Genomic DNA, 12,489 nt, shown 5'->3' on the forward strand with positions numbered 1-12,489 from the left:
CATCCTGGCTCCTGTAGGACCAGGCAGAGGCCCCAGAGGGCATGAGGCTCTCCTTCCAATACAGAGGAAGGAGGCTGGCACACCCACATTCATGACAGCATCTGTAGGCACTGCTGATGCCACACACCCTCCTCCCTTGGCTCTTGCTATAGTCTGCAGACTCCATCCCTAGCACAAGAAAATGAATGAATGAATGAATGAATGAATAGATGGATGGATGGATGGATGGATGAATGAATGAATGAGGCCAGAAGGTCGGAGCCTCAGGCTGATTGGAAATTGCAAGAAAAGGGCTAGGTAACAAATGGTCTCTCTTCATTACACAGCCCCTGGCTGTCCAGGGCTTGCGCCGGCACCCTCTTGTCCCAAACATCTGTCTCACTTTCTTAACACAGGGTTTCATGTTGGTTTCAAACGTAGATGCAGCCTGGTATGATCCTGAACTTCTGATCCTCCTGCCTCTGCCTCCGGAATCCCAGGATTATGACATGTACCTACCTGGTTTACTATATGCATGCTGGGAAATTATTCTACCAATGGAGCTTCAACCCTAGCTACTGCAGGGACAGGAGGATGGCCCATGTGGTCGGTCTAATGGGACTTACTGAAAAACAGAAAAGTAAAACCAGAGGTGGGGTGTATGTAGCTCAGAATCATGCCTGAGGGTGAGCAGGGCCCTTAATCCAATCCCAGAACCACTGAATAGTAACAGCAATACTTCTGAACGACATAAAGAAAGCCCGCAGGCCCAGACTGAAGACTCGTCCACAGTGACTTATCTTCTCAGCGGCCAGGAGGCTGAATCTCCAGGGTTATCTAAGCACACCGGCATCTGCGTGCACAGTTTTGCGTCTGTGATCACATTGCATATAATGTGCTAGCTCCTCCCCCACCCCAGCATCAGCCCAAACCATTCCGGCTGAGTTCTCATCAGCCACTGGCGACCCAGCTTTCCTAGTCAAAGAACATGAGAAAATGCAGTAGAGTAAGTGGGAGATGATTTTGGCAGGCTCTGGAGCTCCAGGGAACAGGGGGACCAGGAGACCCAAATTACAGAGCGCCCCAGGCTTCCCCGACATAGCACAGGTGTTTGCGCTAATCAGTTATCTCTGTTGATGATCTGCTGAAACAGCACTAGGCCAGATACCCTCAGGCCAGTGTGGCGTATGGGGTGTGACGGTTGGATCACCCGGCAGCCAGGCAAGCACCGATTTGCCCTTCACAGTTCTGCTAAGTCAATCCCCGGACAAGCGCACAGTTAACCTGTGATTCAGAGATTACTAAATACGACCGACCGACGTCCCTACCCGATCACTACCCTCCAACTGTGAGCACGATGACACCAAACACCCAAAGGGCTGTTACTCAGGTGTGACTAGAACATCAAAGAAGGAAGGAAGTAAGCTTTTTCTGGAGGCTGTGATCAAGGAAGGCTCCATGGATGAGATCCCATTGAATCCAAGTCTTAAAGGCTAAGTTGGCCCAGAGGTCTCACGTAGCCCAGGCTGGCCTCGGAACCACACAGCCAAGGATGACCTTGAATTCCCGACTCTCCTTCCTCCACCTCCCAAGCGACTGGGTGATCAGTTTACAACCCGCCCCACTATGTCTGGTTTGTACATCGATGAGGACTGAATCCAGGCTTCCCTGAGAGCTACGTAGGCACTCTTCCATCGGGGCCAGCGACACAGTCTGGAAGACTACATCTTGTTCCTATCAATCCTAGTGCCCAGATGGTGCTGGCGCATGGCACACGCTCAGAAAGAGCCTTGAGCAGTCACCTCTGTGGTCTCGGGAGCGCGCAGTCTTCGGTGTCAGCAGCTCAGTACTGTGGGAGGCACCATTCCCCCTGGGCACTGTCAGTGTGACTTACACCCCCCCCCCCCCCAGAGAGAGAGCAGGAGATGCAGAGAAAGCTAGCTCAGGGGCCACCTAGCAGCTGACAGCATTTGCACACTGACCTTTTAACCAAAGGGCACGGAGAGAAGAAAGCATCCATACACAGCTGCTGGCCTGGATGAGGCCGTGAGGTGGGGGCTGGGCCTCCTTCCTAGGTCTCACTGAGCAACAGCACACAGGAGGGGCTGGCTGCTCTACCAAGGGGATGGCAAGAAGTCCCCTCTCAGTCTCCAGAGAGTTAACCCAGTCTGCTGTCCTCGGTGCATTCAGGTGACAAAAACAAGCCCTTGGATTGGCCTGACACCTAGCAAGTTTTGAAAGAGGCTGGAGAAGCTCATCAGAACAGCTCATACCTGTCAATCACAACACTCTGGTGGCTGAGGCAGGAGGATTGTGACCTTAAGGCCAGCCTATGCTACACAGACAGATTATGCAGATAAAAAGGAAGGAAAAGAGCTGGTAAGATGACGGTGATGAAGACAAGAACACCGACAAGAACGCTGGTGGTAACCATGGCAACCAAGGAGCAAACAGAGACCGCAGAGCAACAGGCAGGAAGGTGAGGTAGGCTGGGTGCTGGAGGGCCCACCTAACGCCACAGAGCAGCCAGTCCCCAGGACAAGGTCTCTGGACACGCAGAACCCACCCTGGGAACCCATGATGATAAGTAGACCACAGGGAAATCTTAAATGTACGCAGACTGGGGGACCCCCATCACCCTGTCATGACCTGCCTGCTTGAGCTGAGTACCTTTAGCTTGGCTAAAGGCAACTACAGATTCCTACATGGAGAAATAGGAAGTAGGAGAGTGAGGACCAGGAGCTGTCATGAGAAAGGACTACGCAGATACTGCTGGCCTTAAAGAGGCAAGAAGAGGACAAAAGCCAAGGCCATAGGAAGGCCACCATTAACCACTGCTCTTACTAATACTATCAACCTGCTCATTATTGGCAAGGATGAGCAGAAATGACAGAATCAAATGCCAGTAAGTACACGAGGACAGATGCAGAGACCAGCAAAGATGGAGACATCAGAGCCTGGCAAGTGATACAGGAGCAGTGAGTCCCAGGCCAGCCAGGGCTGCCCAGACCCTGCCTCAATAAAAATAAATAAGAAACAATCGGGACCCACTATGGCAGGCCTGTCAATCTAGTTACCAGGGAGGGTGAGGCGGGAGGAGTCGAAGTTCAAAACCATCCTGGGCAACTTGGCAAAATGAAAAGAGGAAGAAGACGGTTGGCTCCAGGGTAGCACGTCCCTGCATGCAAGAGTGCCTGGGTTCAAGCCTCAGTATCGCCCCTCCCCCGCCGCCAGATCTACTGCAAGTTAATTCCGAAGTGCATCCATGACATAAATATTAAAAGGCAATATAAAAATTCGCTCTCGGAAACAGGCCTCTGGGGACGGATGCTCTGAGGCCGCTGGCCACCTCTGAGAATAGAGTACACACAGGTCTGTAGGAGAGGCACTCTGGGACACGGGACTGCAGGGAGACGCCTGGCACGAGGCCAACGCAGCCATGTGGTCAGGGCTATTGACAGGGGCCATTTGCTCTGCACTGATTGCGGAGTTACTGCTTCAGAGGGGACAGTGGAACTTCCTGTGCAGGCTCAGCCTTCAGGCACGGCTGGGGACCACCTAGATAATAGTGGGCTGTGTTTATACACTCCCAAGTGCTCCCAGTACAGCATCATGAAATACAGCAGCTCTAAAGGCAGGCTCAGATCCAAGTAGGGAAAAACGGCATGTGTGGGCGTGGCTTTAGGGTTTGCCACCCGCTCCAAGGAATACTGGCCCCCAAACCACCTGGCCTCTGCTCATGGCCTATCTATGAAATCTCTGACTGCTTGATTCACCAGAGATGCAGCCCTGGAGTCTGGAGACACCTCTTAACCAATGAACTGGAGACATAAACTGGTAGCCGTGTGCCCCAGCCTCCTACCAGATCCTCGAGGGTCCCAGCAGAATGGCATCCGGTCCCCACCAGCCTCAGCGGCTGGCATGAATTCCCTGTACTGCTTCTCCGCCCTCCTGCCTCACCCAACCCACACCCTCATTCCTGCTTCCTGGGTCTACCCCCAGCCCCAACCCCCTGGCCTGCACCCAGGTCCGGGGCCCAGGGTCAGCTTGAGCTAAGCTAAAACAGTGCCCAGGAGAAAACAGGCCGGGTGGACAGAAGGTGGCTGAGCCTGCTGGTTTAGACCTGCCTGAGCACAATGGGGCACAGAGGAGCTAGGTGACTTGCCAGGGTCACACAGCTCACATTAGAACAGAGTTCAGATTGGAGGCCAGACAGCATGGATTTCCTTCTTGAAATGGAAACAGAAGGCCAAAGAGCCAGCACTTACAGGAGTAGACATGAGTCAGGTCAGTCAAGGAGTGGCGTACTCATGGGGGTTGGGGGGAGGTGTGCTTAGGCCTAGCTACCAAGATCATACCAAAACCATGAAGTCTCTTCAGGACCATAGGATTCTCTCTCTCGCTCTCTCTCTCATTCTGTGTGTGTGTGTGTCTGTGTTTGTGTGTGTCTCTTTTCTCTCTCTCTCACAGTCTCTCTCTCACACATGCGTGCAACACCCACATACATGTACACGTATTACACATGGCCAACTCCCTGAGGACAAGGGTGACATCAGAGTAGAAGGGACGTTTTCCCTAGGCCTTAACTAGAGCAGAGAAGCCTTCCTAGAAAGCAAAACGGAGGAAGACTGCCCACAAGATCTGAGGAAAAGGGGGTGGGGGAGGGCAGCAGGGAGCGGTCCAGGTCATTCCCAGCACAGGGGCCTTCTGGACAAAAGCCATAAAAATACTGTTAGGAGTTGGGGGGTGGGGATCCCAAAGTGAACTCAGACAGTCACCCCTGGCTGGAGGACCAGGTCATGGGGTCAAGAACGAGGCCCCAGCCAGCCCAAAGGCCTTATTCAGTAGATTTAGTAAATGAGAGACAAGGCCGGCAGGAAGGGCGGAGCCCTGGGGTCTTTCAGACTGACAGGCAGGAAGAAGGGCAGAAGAAAGAGACAGAAGTGAAGGAGCCCCAGCAAGAGGAGGGAGGGGAGAGTGGAGGGGGGCAGGGGCAGAGGGGGAGGGGACAAGGGGAGAGGGGAAGGGGTAAGGGAATAGAGGCAGTAGGGGTGGAGGCAGTATGGGGGGGCAGTGTGAAGGGAGGGGGCAGAGAGGTTTTCTGAAGACCAAAGTCTCTAGAAACACCAGAAGAGGTAAGTTAAATAGGAAGAAAGAAAAAGAAAAAAAGATAACAAGGCTGGGCACAGTGGCAACTCAAGCCTTTAGTCCCCAGCAGACACAGGCAGGTGGGCTGCTATGACTTTAAGGCCAGCCTGGTCTGTATAGCAAGTTCCAGGCCATCCAGGACTCAACAGTGAGAATGTCTTTAAAAGAAAAAGAAAAAGCAAAGAGGAAAATTAAAGTGCAAAGGGAGAGGCTGGGGTGTGTGTCTGTGTGTGCCTGTGTGTGTATGCATGTGTGTGTGTGCATGTATGTATGCATGTGTGTCTGTGCGTATATATGCATGTGTGTGTCTCTGTATGTGTACGTATATATGTGTGTCTGTCTGTGTATATGCATGTGTGTGTGTCTGTGTGTGTCTGTGTGTGTGTATGCATTGTGGGTCTGTGTGTGCACACGTGTGTGTGTGTGTGTGTGTGTGTGTGTGTATGCATGTGTGTGTCTGTGTGTGTGTTCATGTGTGTGTCTGTGTGAGTACATGTGTGTGTGGCTGTGTGTGTCTCTGTGTGTGTATGCATGTGTGTGTCTTCATGTGTGTGTGTGTCTGTATGTGTGTGTTTGTGTGTGTACATGTGTGTGTGTGGCTGTGTGTGTCTCTGTGTGTGTATTCATTCTGTGTCTGTGTGTGCATGTGTATGTGTACATGTGTGTGTCTGTGTGTGTGTGTGTGTGCATGTGTGTATGCATGTGTGAGTGTCTGTGTGTACATGTGTGTGTGTCTGTCTGTGTTTGGTGAGGGGGGTAGTGGGGAGTTATAACACCCAGAAAACTCAGAGGGAAGGCTGCCAAGGCTGCATCAGCTCCTGAGGGTGGAGATTAAAGAAGCTGCTCTAAGGGGAGGGGCACTGGCTACTCATGAGAAAAATAGACACCGCAAAAGTGATCACAAACTCAAAGGCAAGAAAAAACTTCACCAAGCTATAAATCCAAAGGGCTGACACAAAGCCAATGTACTCAGCAACAGAATGTAGGGAAAGCATCAGCGGAGCCCAAACAGTATCCAAGCTACTCCACACCCTTGAAGGTAAAGTCAGAATCCAGCAGGTGTGGTGGCTCAGACCTTAATCATGGCACTCAGGGGGATTAGCTTAAGCTACGAGGCCAGCCTGAGCTAAACAGTGAGTTCAAGGCCAACCTGGGCTACAGTTTCAAGACCCTGTCTCAGAAGGAAAGACAAAGAAATCAAATAGCTCAGGGAAGTCAACAAGGACAGAGACAGATTCAAGCATGGCTGGATCAAGAGTATAAGCCTTGCCCACTGGTCTCCAACCCTGACCTTTGCCTGTGCTGCCTACAGGCTCTGTCAGAGGCAGAAGGGTCCTGTGACTCCAAGCCTTCATTCACTCTGGGTTTAATCCCAGAGAAAGATTAAAGGACTCTTTCCCAACCGCCCTGTCCAAAGTCCCAGTCCCAGAAGCAAGCCTGATCAGGTTGAGGGATCATGTGAGGCTCCTACCTTGGGCTAATCATCATGATGGGGAGGCTCGATCGAATTAGCCACGTCTGGGTCACGTGCCATCTAGAGAGCCATTCACCCCAAACCCTCACAAAAGATGGGATATAGATCAATGTCCTAAATCAAAACGGCTTCAGGCTACTCTCCTGTGGACTGACCAGAGCATCTTAGGAGTATCACATTCACCCAGCACCTCTGTCAACCAATCATTGCTGACAGTCTCTTGGCATGCCCTTCTCCAGGGACTACCCCATACATCCAGTTTCCTTCAACCTGCCTGGGCCAGGTAGCTCCCAAGACAGCTATGGTGGCACTGTACACACACAGAACATCTATTTTATGCCAGGTGGCGCTTCTGTATCCTGTCACTTTATCAACCACAACCATCCTCATCTCACACATACAGAAACAGAGACTCTGGCAGACCTGCCCAAGGTCACACAGCACAGCCAGGCTTCGGTTAGAGCAAAGATTGGATCCTTCATCTGTGCTCTTCCCCGCAGACTCTAAAATCGACACCAGAACACTGGATGCATTCCCAGAAGCCTGGGTTCTTTCCAAAAGAAAACTGCTCCCAGCAAAGCCTTTGGGTCTATCAGCAGCGGACCTAGTTAGACAATGTTGCACTATATTGTATAGCCCTTTAAAGGAGCCACAAGAAAAAGAAACAAAACAAAACAAAAGAGAGTAAAGCTGGAACATGGTCTCAGAAGGGAAGGTGGGTGGCCCAACAGCCATAGGATGGTCCTACTTTGAACCAGAAAATTCATATAGAGAAATGTTTCAAGAACACAGACAAAAATTAGGTCCATGGTCATGTGGCCAATCCTCCTGGGAGATCATGAAATATATGCTGAGTGTAGGATGTCTTTGCTGTGACATTTCACCTGAGTTCTCAGAGTAAAGTCTACAAAGTAGCCAGAGGTGCACAGAATGAATGGATATGACCAAGGACAGAACAAGGGTGGACACAGTGAAGGGTGGACACATTTCTGAATGGTTTTCACCTCTTTGTCCGGAGTCTCCAACTATCCTAGAAGAACCTTTTGCAGTTGGGTGGCCCAGTTGATAAAGGGGTTGTGGCACAAGCATGAGGACCCATGTCTGGATGACCAGTACTCTCAGAAAAGCTGGATACAGTTACATGCTAGTGAGCCATCTCAAAAGGTGGCAAGCTGGCAAAGCTGGGGGAGGGGGGTGGGTAACAGTGCCCTGTTCCCAAGATTGACCGCCTGCATTTGATCCCTGGAACCCAGATGGCAGGAGAGAACTAACTCCCAAAAACTGTCCACTGACCCCCACATGTGCACCATGGCATGTGCATGCATGGGAAAACACACACACACATCAACATTGACTTCTGCACTATACACACATAAGTGTACATACACATGCTCCTACACATACATGCACACACACACATGCTCCCACACATACATGCACATACACATACTCCCACACATACATGCACATAACACATGCTTTCACACATACATGCACATACACATGCTCCCACACACACATGCACATAACACATGTTCCCACACACACATAACACATGCTCCCACACATACATGTGCACACACATGCTCCCACACACACATGCACATAACACATGTTCCCACACACACATAACACATGCTCCCACACATACATGTGCACACACACAAAGACGCTTGAGCTGCCTGCCCAGGACAAAAACAAAATGTGACTCCAGACAGCTGGAGTCTCTGCCTTGTCACCCCTGCCAGACCTATGAGCCCCGCGTCTACAGCTGTCATGTGGATGAGTGCATCCCCTCTGGTTGGCAAATGGCCCCTCAACCTCTGTGGGATGAGCAATGATGCCTCCTGACTCTGTGTGGCTCTCTGGGGTCCCTGTAGCCCCCAGCTCAGGTGCTTCCCCTACCTTCCAGCCTTTACCTTTCTGCCATCTCAGCATGTACGCTGCTTCCCCAGGACCTCTGTCCCCAAATAAAATGCTAGTCCTACTCAGGGACATTTGAGGAACATACTATGCCCTAAGCATACATTCCTGCTGTCTGCACTGTGGCAGAAGGGTCAACAGATGGGCAGCTTTCTTGCTTCGGGAACATGAATCTGAACTCAGAACATTGGCACAGCCTGCACCCTTCAGTACCATGGCAACCAGTTCTCCCCACGGACCAAGCAGCTCCTGCAAATAGACCCAGGCTAAGGTTTAGTGCCACAGGAGGCCATCGCAGGCTGGATGTAGGCTGACCCACTGTGTGCTGGGGCTAAGCACCCACTGAGAGTCTCAGGATGAAAGCTACAGGAATGAAAAGTAACTTGGTTAATATTTATATACTCATTCTGTTATTTTGTAGTTATTGAGGAGAGATAATTCCACAGGAAAGGCAGGGTGGGACCCTATACATCGCTGAGGTACTTGGAAATAAGAGAAAAAGCCTTTCTTCTGGGGCCTGCCAAGGCAGCTGACAGGGAATTAGGGCTCTCCCTACCCCACAATAAGCAAATCTTCCAGTCTGCAAACCATCTCACAAAGAAGAAGACCCTAAACCACTTCCTTGGGGACAAGAGCTATGGGCCCCAGAGTCCAGACCTGGCGCTGTTCTCCCTAGGAGTCAGGTAAGTCACTTAACCTCTCTGGGCCTTGGTTTGCAATCTTCAGAATGAGCCAGCCCACCGGAAGCAGCGCTGACACCCAGGTCAGGTACAGTGGGAGTAGGTAAGATTACAAATAGGAAGGCTGTGGGTGGGGTCCCTGGCTCAGGAGGCCTCATCGGGGGAGGGACAGAGAGCAGACGTGGCAAGCAGATCCATCTGTACAATGTCCACCAGATGGCTGGGAAGAGAGAGCAGACTGCAGCTGCAGCCTCGATCCCACAGTCCATTCACAGGGACCAACAAGCAGCCTGCAGAGCATTTTTAGCTCAGACGCCAGACGACTGCCATCCCATCCCAGTAGAGGGTTAGCCATGGGAGATCTGAGCAGAAAACCACAGCCCACCAGAGGAAGGAAGTGTCCCCCAAGCAGCATCCAGGCCGGATGTGCGGCAACAGGAGCATCAGCTGGGAATCTACCAGCCGGATGCTTGTCCTCCAGTTCTGTCACCTTCTCCAGCTTAGTGGAGTAAATAGTCACAGAGGCAGGAGAGCTGGGGGTGGGCTCCCGGTGAGGATGGAAGCGGACCTGCGGCACCCAGCCCCAGAGACTCTGGGGACAATCCTCCTGATGGTGCGCCAACTTTGGGAAAGTTGAGTCTGCACTTGTCCCACGTTGGAAGCATTTGCTGCAGTCGGAGCAGCTGAGATCCTGCGCGCTGACTCCGCGGTATCGCCCTTTACAGCGATGTTGTTTTAAGTGAATTATTTACAAAAGCAATGAATACAGAGTCTAGCAGCAACTCCCAGGAGACATTTTAGCCAGGAGAATGCTTACACGCAGACACACAATCTCACACTAATCTTAGTACCACACAGCACAAAGTGAATGCCCTTTGAGACGAACTAAATGCAAAAGATGATTCAATTAAGAAAGTTATGCCACCGGGCAAGGTGATGCAAGCCTATGATCCTAGCATTTTGGAGGCAGAGGCAGGAGGATCGGGGAGTTTCCGGCCAGGCTTAGCTACACAGCCAAGTTTGAGGCCAGAAAGCAATTAAAGAAAACAGGAAGCAGAAGCAGGAAGATCGCAGGTTCAAGGAGTGTGAACTTGTCTCAAATTAAAATGGCTTTCTTTTTAAGAAGGCTGAGATGTACCTCAGTGGTAGAGCATGTGGCCAGCCTATTCAATGCTCTGTGTTCCGTACCCAGTATTGGGGGCGGAGGGGGGGGGGAGAAGAAAGAAAAGAGGAAAGAAAAAAAAAAGAAGAAAGAAAGCAGTTAAGTCACATGACCCTGGCTTTTAAATTTTTTTTTGGTCTGCTTGTCACCAATGACTGACCAGCACTGTCCTGAACACTTACACACACTTGGGATCAGTCAATCTCACAGCAGCACTACAAGAGATCAGGTGAGGAACTGTGACCCCCACCCCTACCCCCAGGGACCTGGCCCCACCCCACTCAGCTGGAAAGCAGCCCAAGAGGGATTCTAACCCACAGCCATTCCCAGGAGTCCACACCCTAGCTCCTAGGTGGCCTGCTTTTGTTTGACATTAGGTTCCAAAGCTAAGGAGACACTAGGCCCCGGGGTCTCTTACTTCCAATCTCTTTAAAGGCTCTTTTTCCGGAAGGCACGGGGGATGCCCAGCCTAGGCTGGCCTCCAATTCTCCATCCCCCTGCCTCTGTTTCCAGAATATGCTGAGCTGCTCTGCACACCAGCTCCTTTAGAGATCTCTTTACCAATGGTGTTGAGCTGTTCTACGGGAGCTGTGGCCATTCAGGCCCTGTGTTCTTTCATGGTCCACATGTCCCAGGGAAGCTTAACACACACAAACCTTAGGGTTCCCTGGGATGCTTTTAGTAAGGTCACACATCTGCTTGATTCCTCCACACCAAACCATGGAGCAATCTCAGCTCTCCATGCCCCACCCCAGCCAGTGGCCATTCGCTCCAAAGGAAACTGGCCGCTGGGACCTCGCAAGTCAGCTTCTCTTTATCCAGGCCTGGTATAGCAACATCGGATACACATTCTTGGTGCGTGTTTCTGTACTCTTCAAATTAAAGGCTTGTACAGAAGCAGATAGGGACAAAGATGGAAGGGAGAAAGGAGGGTGGGGCCCTGGGTTCTGCCTTTAGCTTGCAGCCCCCAGGGGCTTCGGCGTTTATTGTTCACTGACCAATCAGAGAGGGTGGAGTTTGAACTGCCCCTTCTGACCTGGAAACCCAGTGGACCACAGGGTGCGGGAGCGGAAGAAGCCGACTGACACTACCGGGGGAGGAATCTCCTCGGGTCACTTGATGGTGATGTCCACAGGGGTTGGGGGCAGGGTGGGGGAGGGATACACTCGGGACTTTGGAAAGCTCAGATCAGAGCTTTGCATGGCTGTGCACACCCACCCTACCAGTACTAGACGCTTGGGGCAAGAGGATGGCCAGTTGGAGGTCACCCTGGATATATAGTGAGCCCCTATCTCCAAAAACACAAAGACAAAACCAAAACAAACAAACAAACAAAGCCCCAGCCCAGATCTGCTGCTGCTTGGACGCCCAGCAGCTCGCTGCCCAGGGTGCCCACCCTCTTTCAAAAGGTCTCATGAGGGTCGCCCTACCTGTGCACTGCTGGATGAAGTGCTGGTAATCTGCTCCCTGATCGCCGGGGACAATGGTGGCGCCGTCGTATCTGAAAGTCACCCTTTGGGTTGGAGGAAGAAAAGAAACATAGGTGAGCGGCGGCGGCGAGCGGCACGAAGCAGGTCACTACTGGCTTCCCCGGCCCCGCGGCGTTGCTCACCAGATGACCGCCGAGCCGTCGTCCCGCACTAAGTTGTACGCCGCGCGACACGCCTCCTTGTCGATCTTCGTGGCCATGGCCGCCGCGAGGACACTGCCGGAACCAGTGAACGCGTCCCTGATCCGCTACGAGAGTCGAGCGGGCTCCGAGAGTGGGCAGGGGAGGTGGCCGCTCGCAACAGCAAGCTAAGGTCCTCGGAGAGAGGCCCGCGGTTACTGCAGAGCCAGAGCGCGCGCGGGGACTCCACTCCCGTGAAAGCCACGCCCCTTCGCTCCCATTGGTCAGGCGAGGCGGGGGCGGGGCGTCTCGCACATCCGGCGGCCAATCCCAGTCTGTGCGGATTGCGCAACTCCGCGGAGGGCTGGAGGGGGGCCCTTCCTCCTCGTCTTCCCTTCCTCCGCCTTCTTCCCTCCCCACTCCGTGGGCCCCAGCCCCTCGCTTCTTCCACCACCTTCTGTGTTCTCCGATCTCGCTCTCCTTCCTCCTTCCCTCTCTCCTTCCCTCCATTCCT

At 52.3% G+C, this 12,489-nt stretch overlaps 1 protein-coding gene across 1 annotated transcript in view; it reads right to left on the reverse strand.

Moving 5' to 3' along the window:
* Cotl1 (coactosin-like 1 (Dictyostelium)) overlaps window positions 1–12,234 on the reverse strand; it is a 31,366-nt gene extending 19,132 nt beyond the window's left edge. The window contains exons 1-2 of the mRNA NM_028071.3: window positions 11,979–12,234; window positions 11,797–11,879 (exon numbers count right to left, since the gene is read on the reverse strand). Of these exons, the coding sequence (NP_082347.1) occupies window positions 11,797–11,879; window positions 11,979–12,055 (160 nt within the window). The 5' untranslated portion in view covers window positions 12,056–12,234. The remainder of the gene's footprint in view (window positions 1–11,796; window positions 11,880–11,978) is intronic.
* Window positions 12,235–12,489: the final 255 nt, after the last annotated feature.

This window comes from Mus musculus, chromosome 8 (assembly GCF_000001635.26).
Source record: "Mus musculus strain C57BL/6J chromosome 8, GRCm38.p6 C57BL/6J".
NCBI classification, from domain to species: Eukaryota; Metazoa; Chordata; class Mammalia; order Rodentia; family Muridae; genus Mus; species Mus musculus.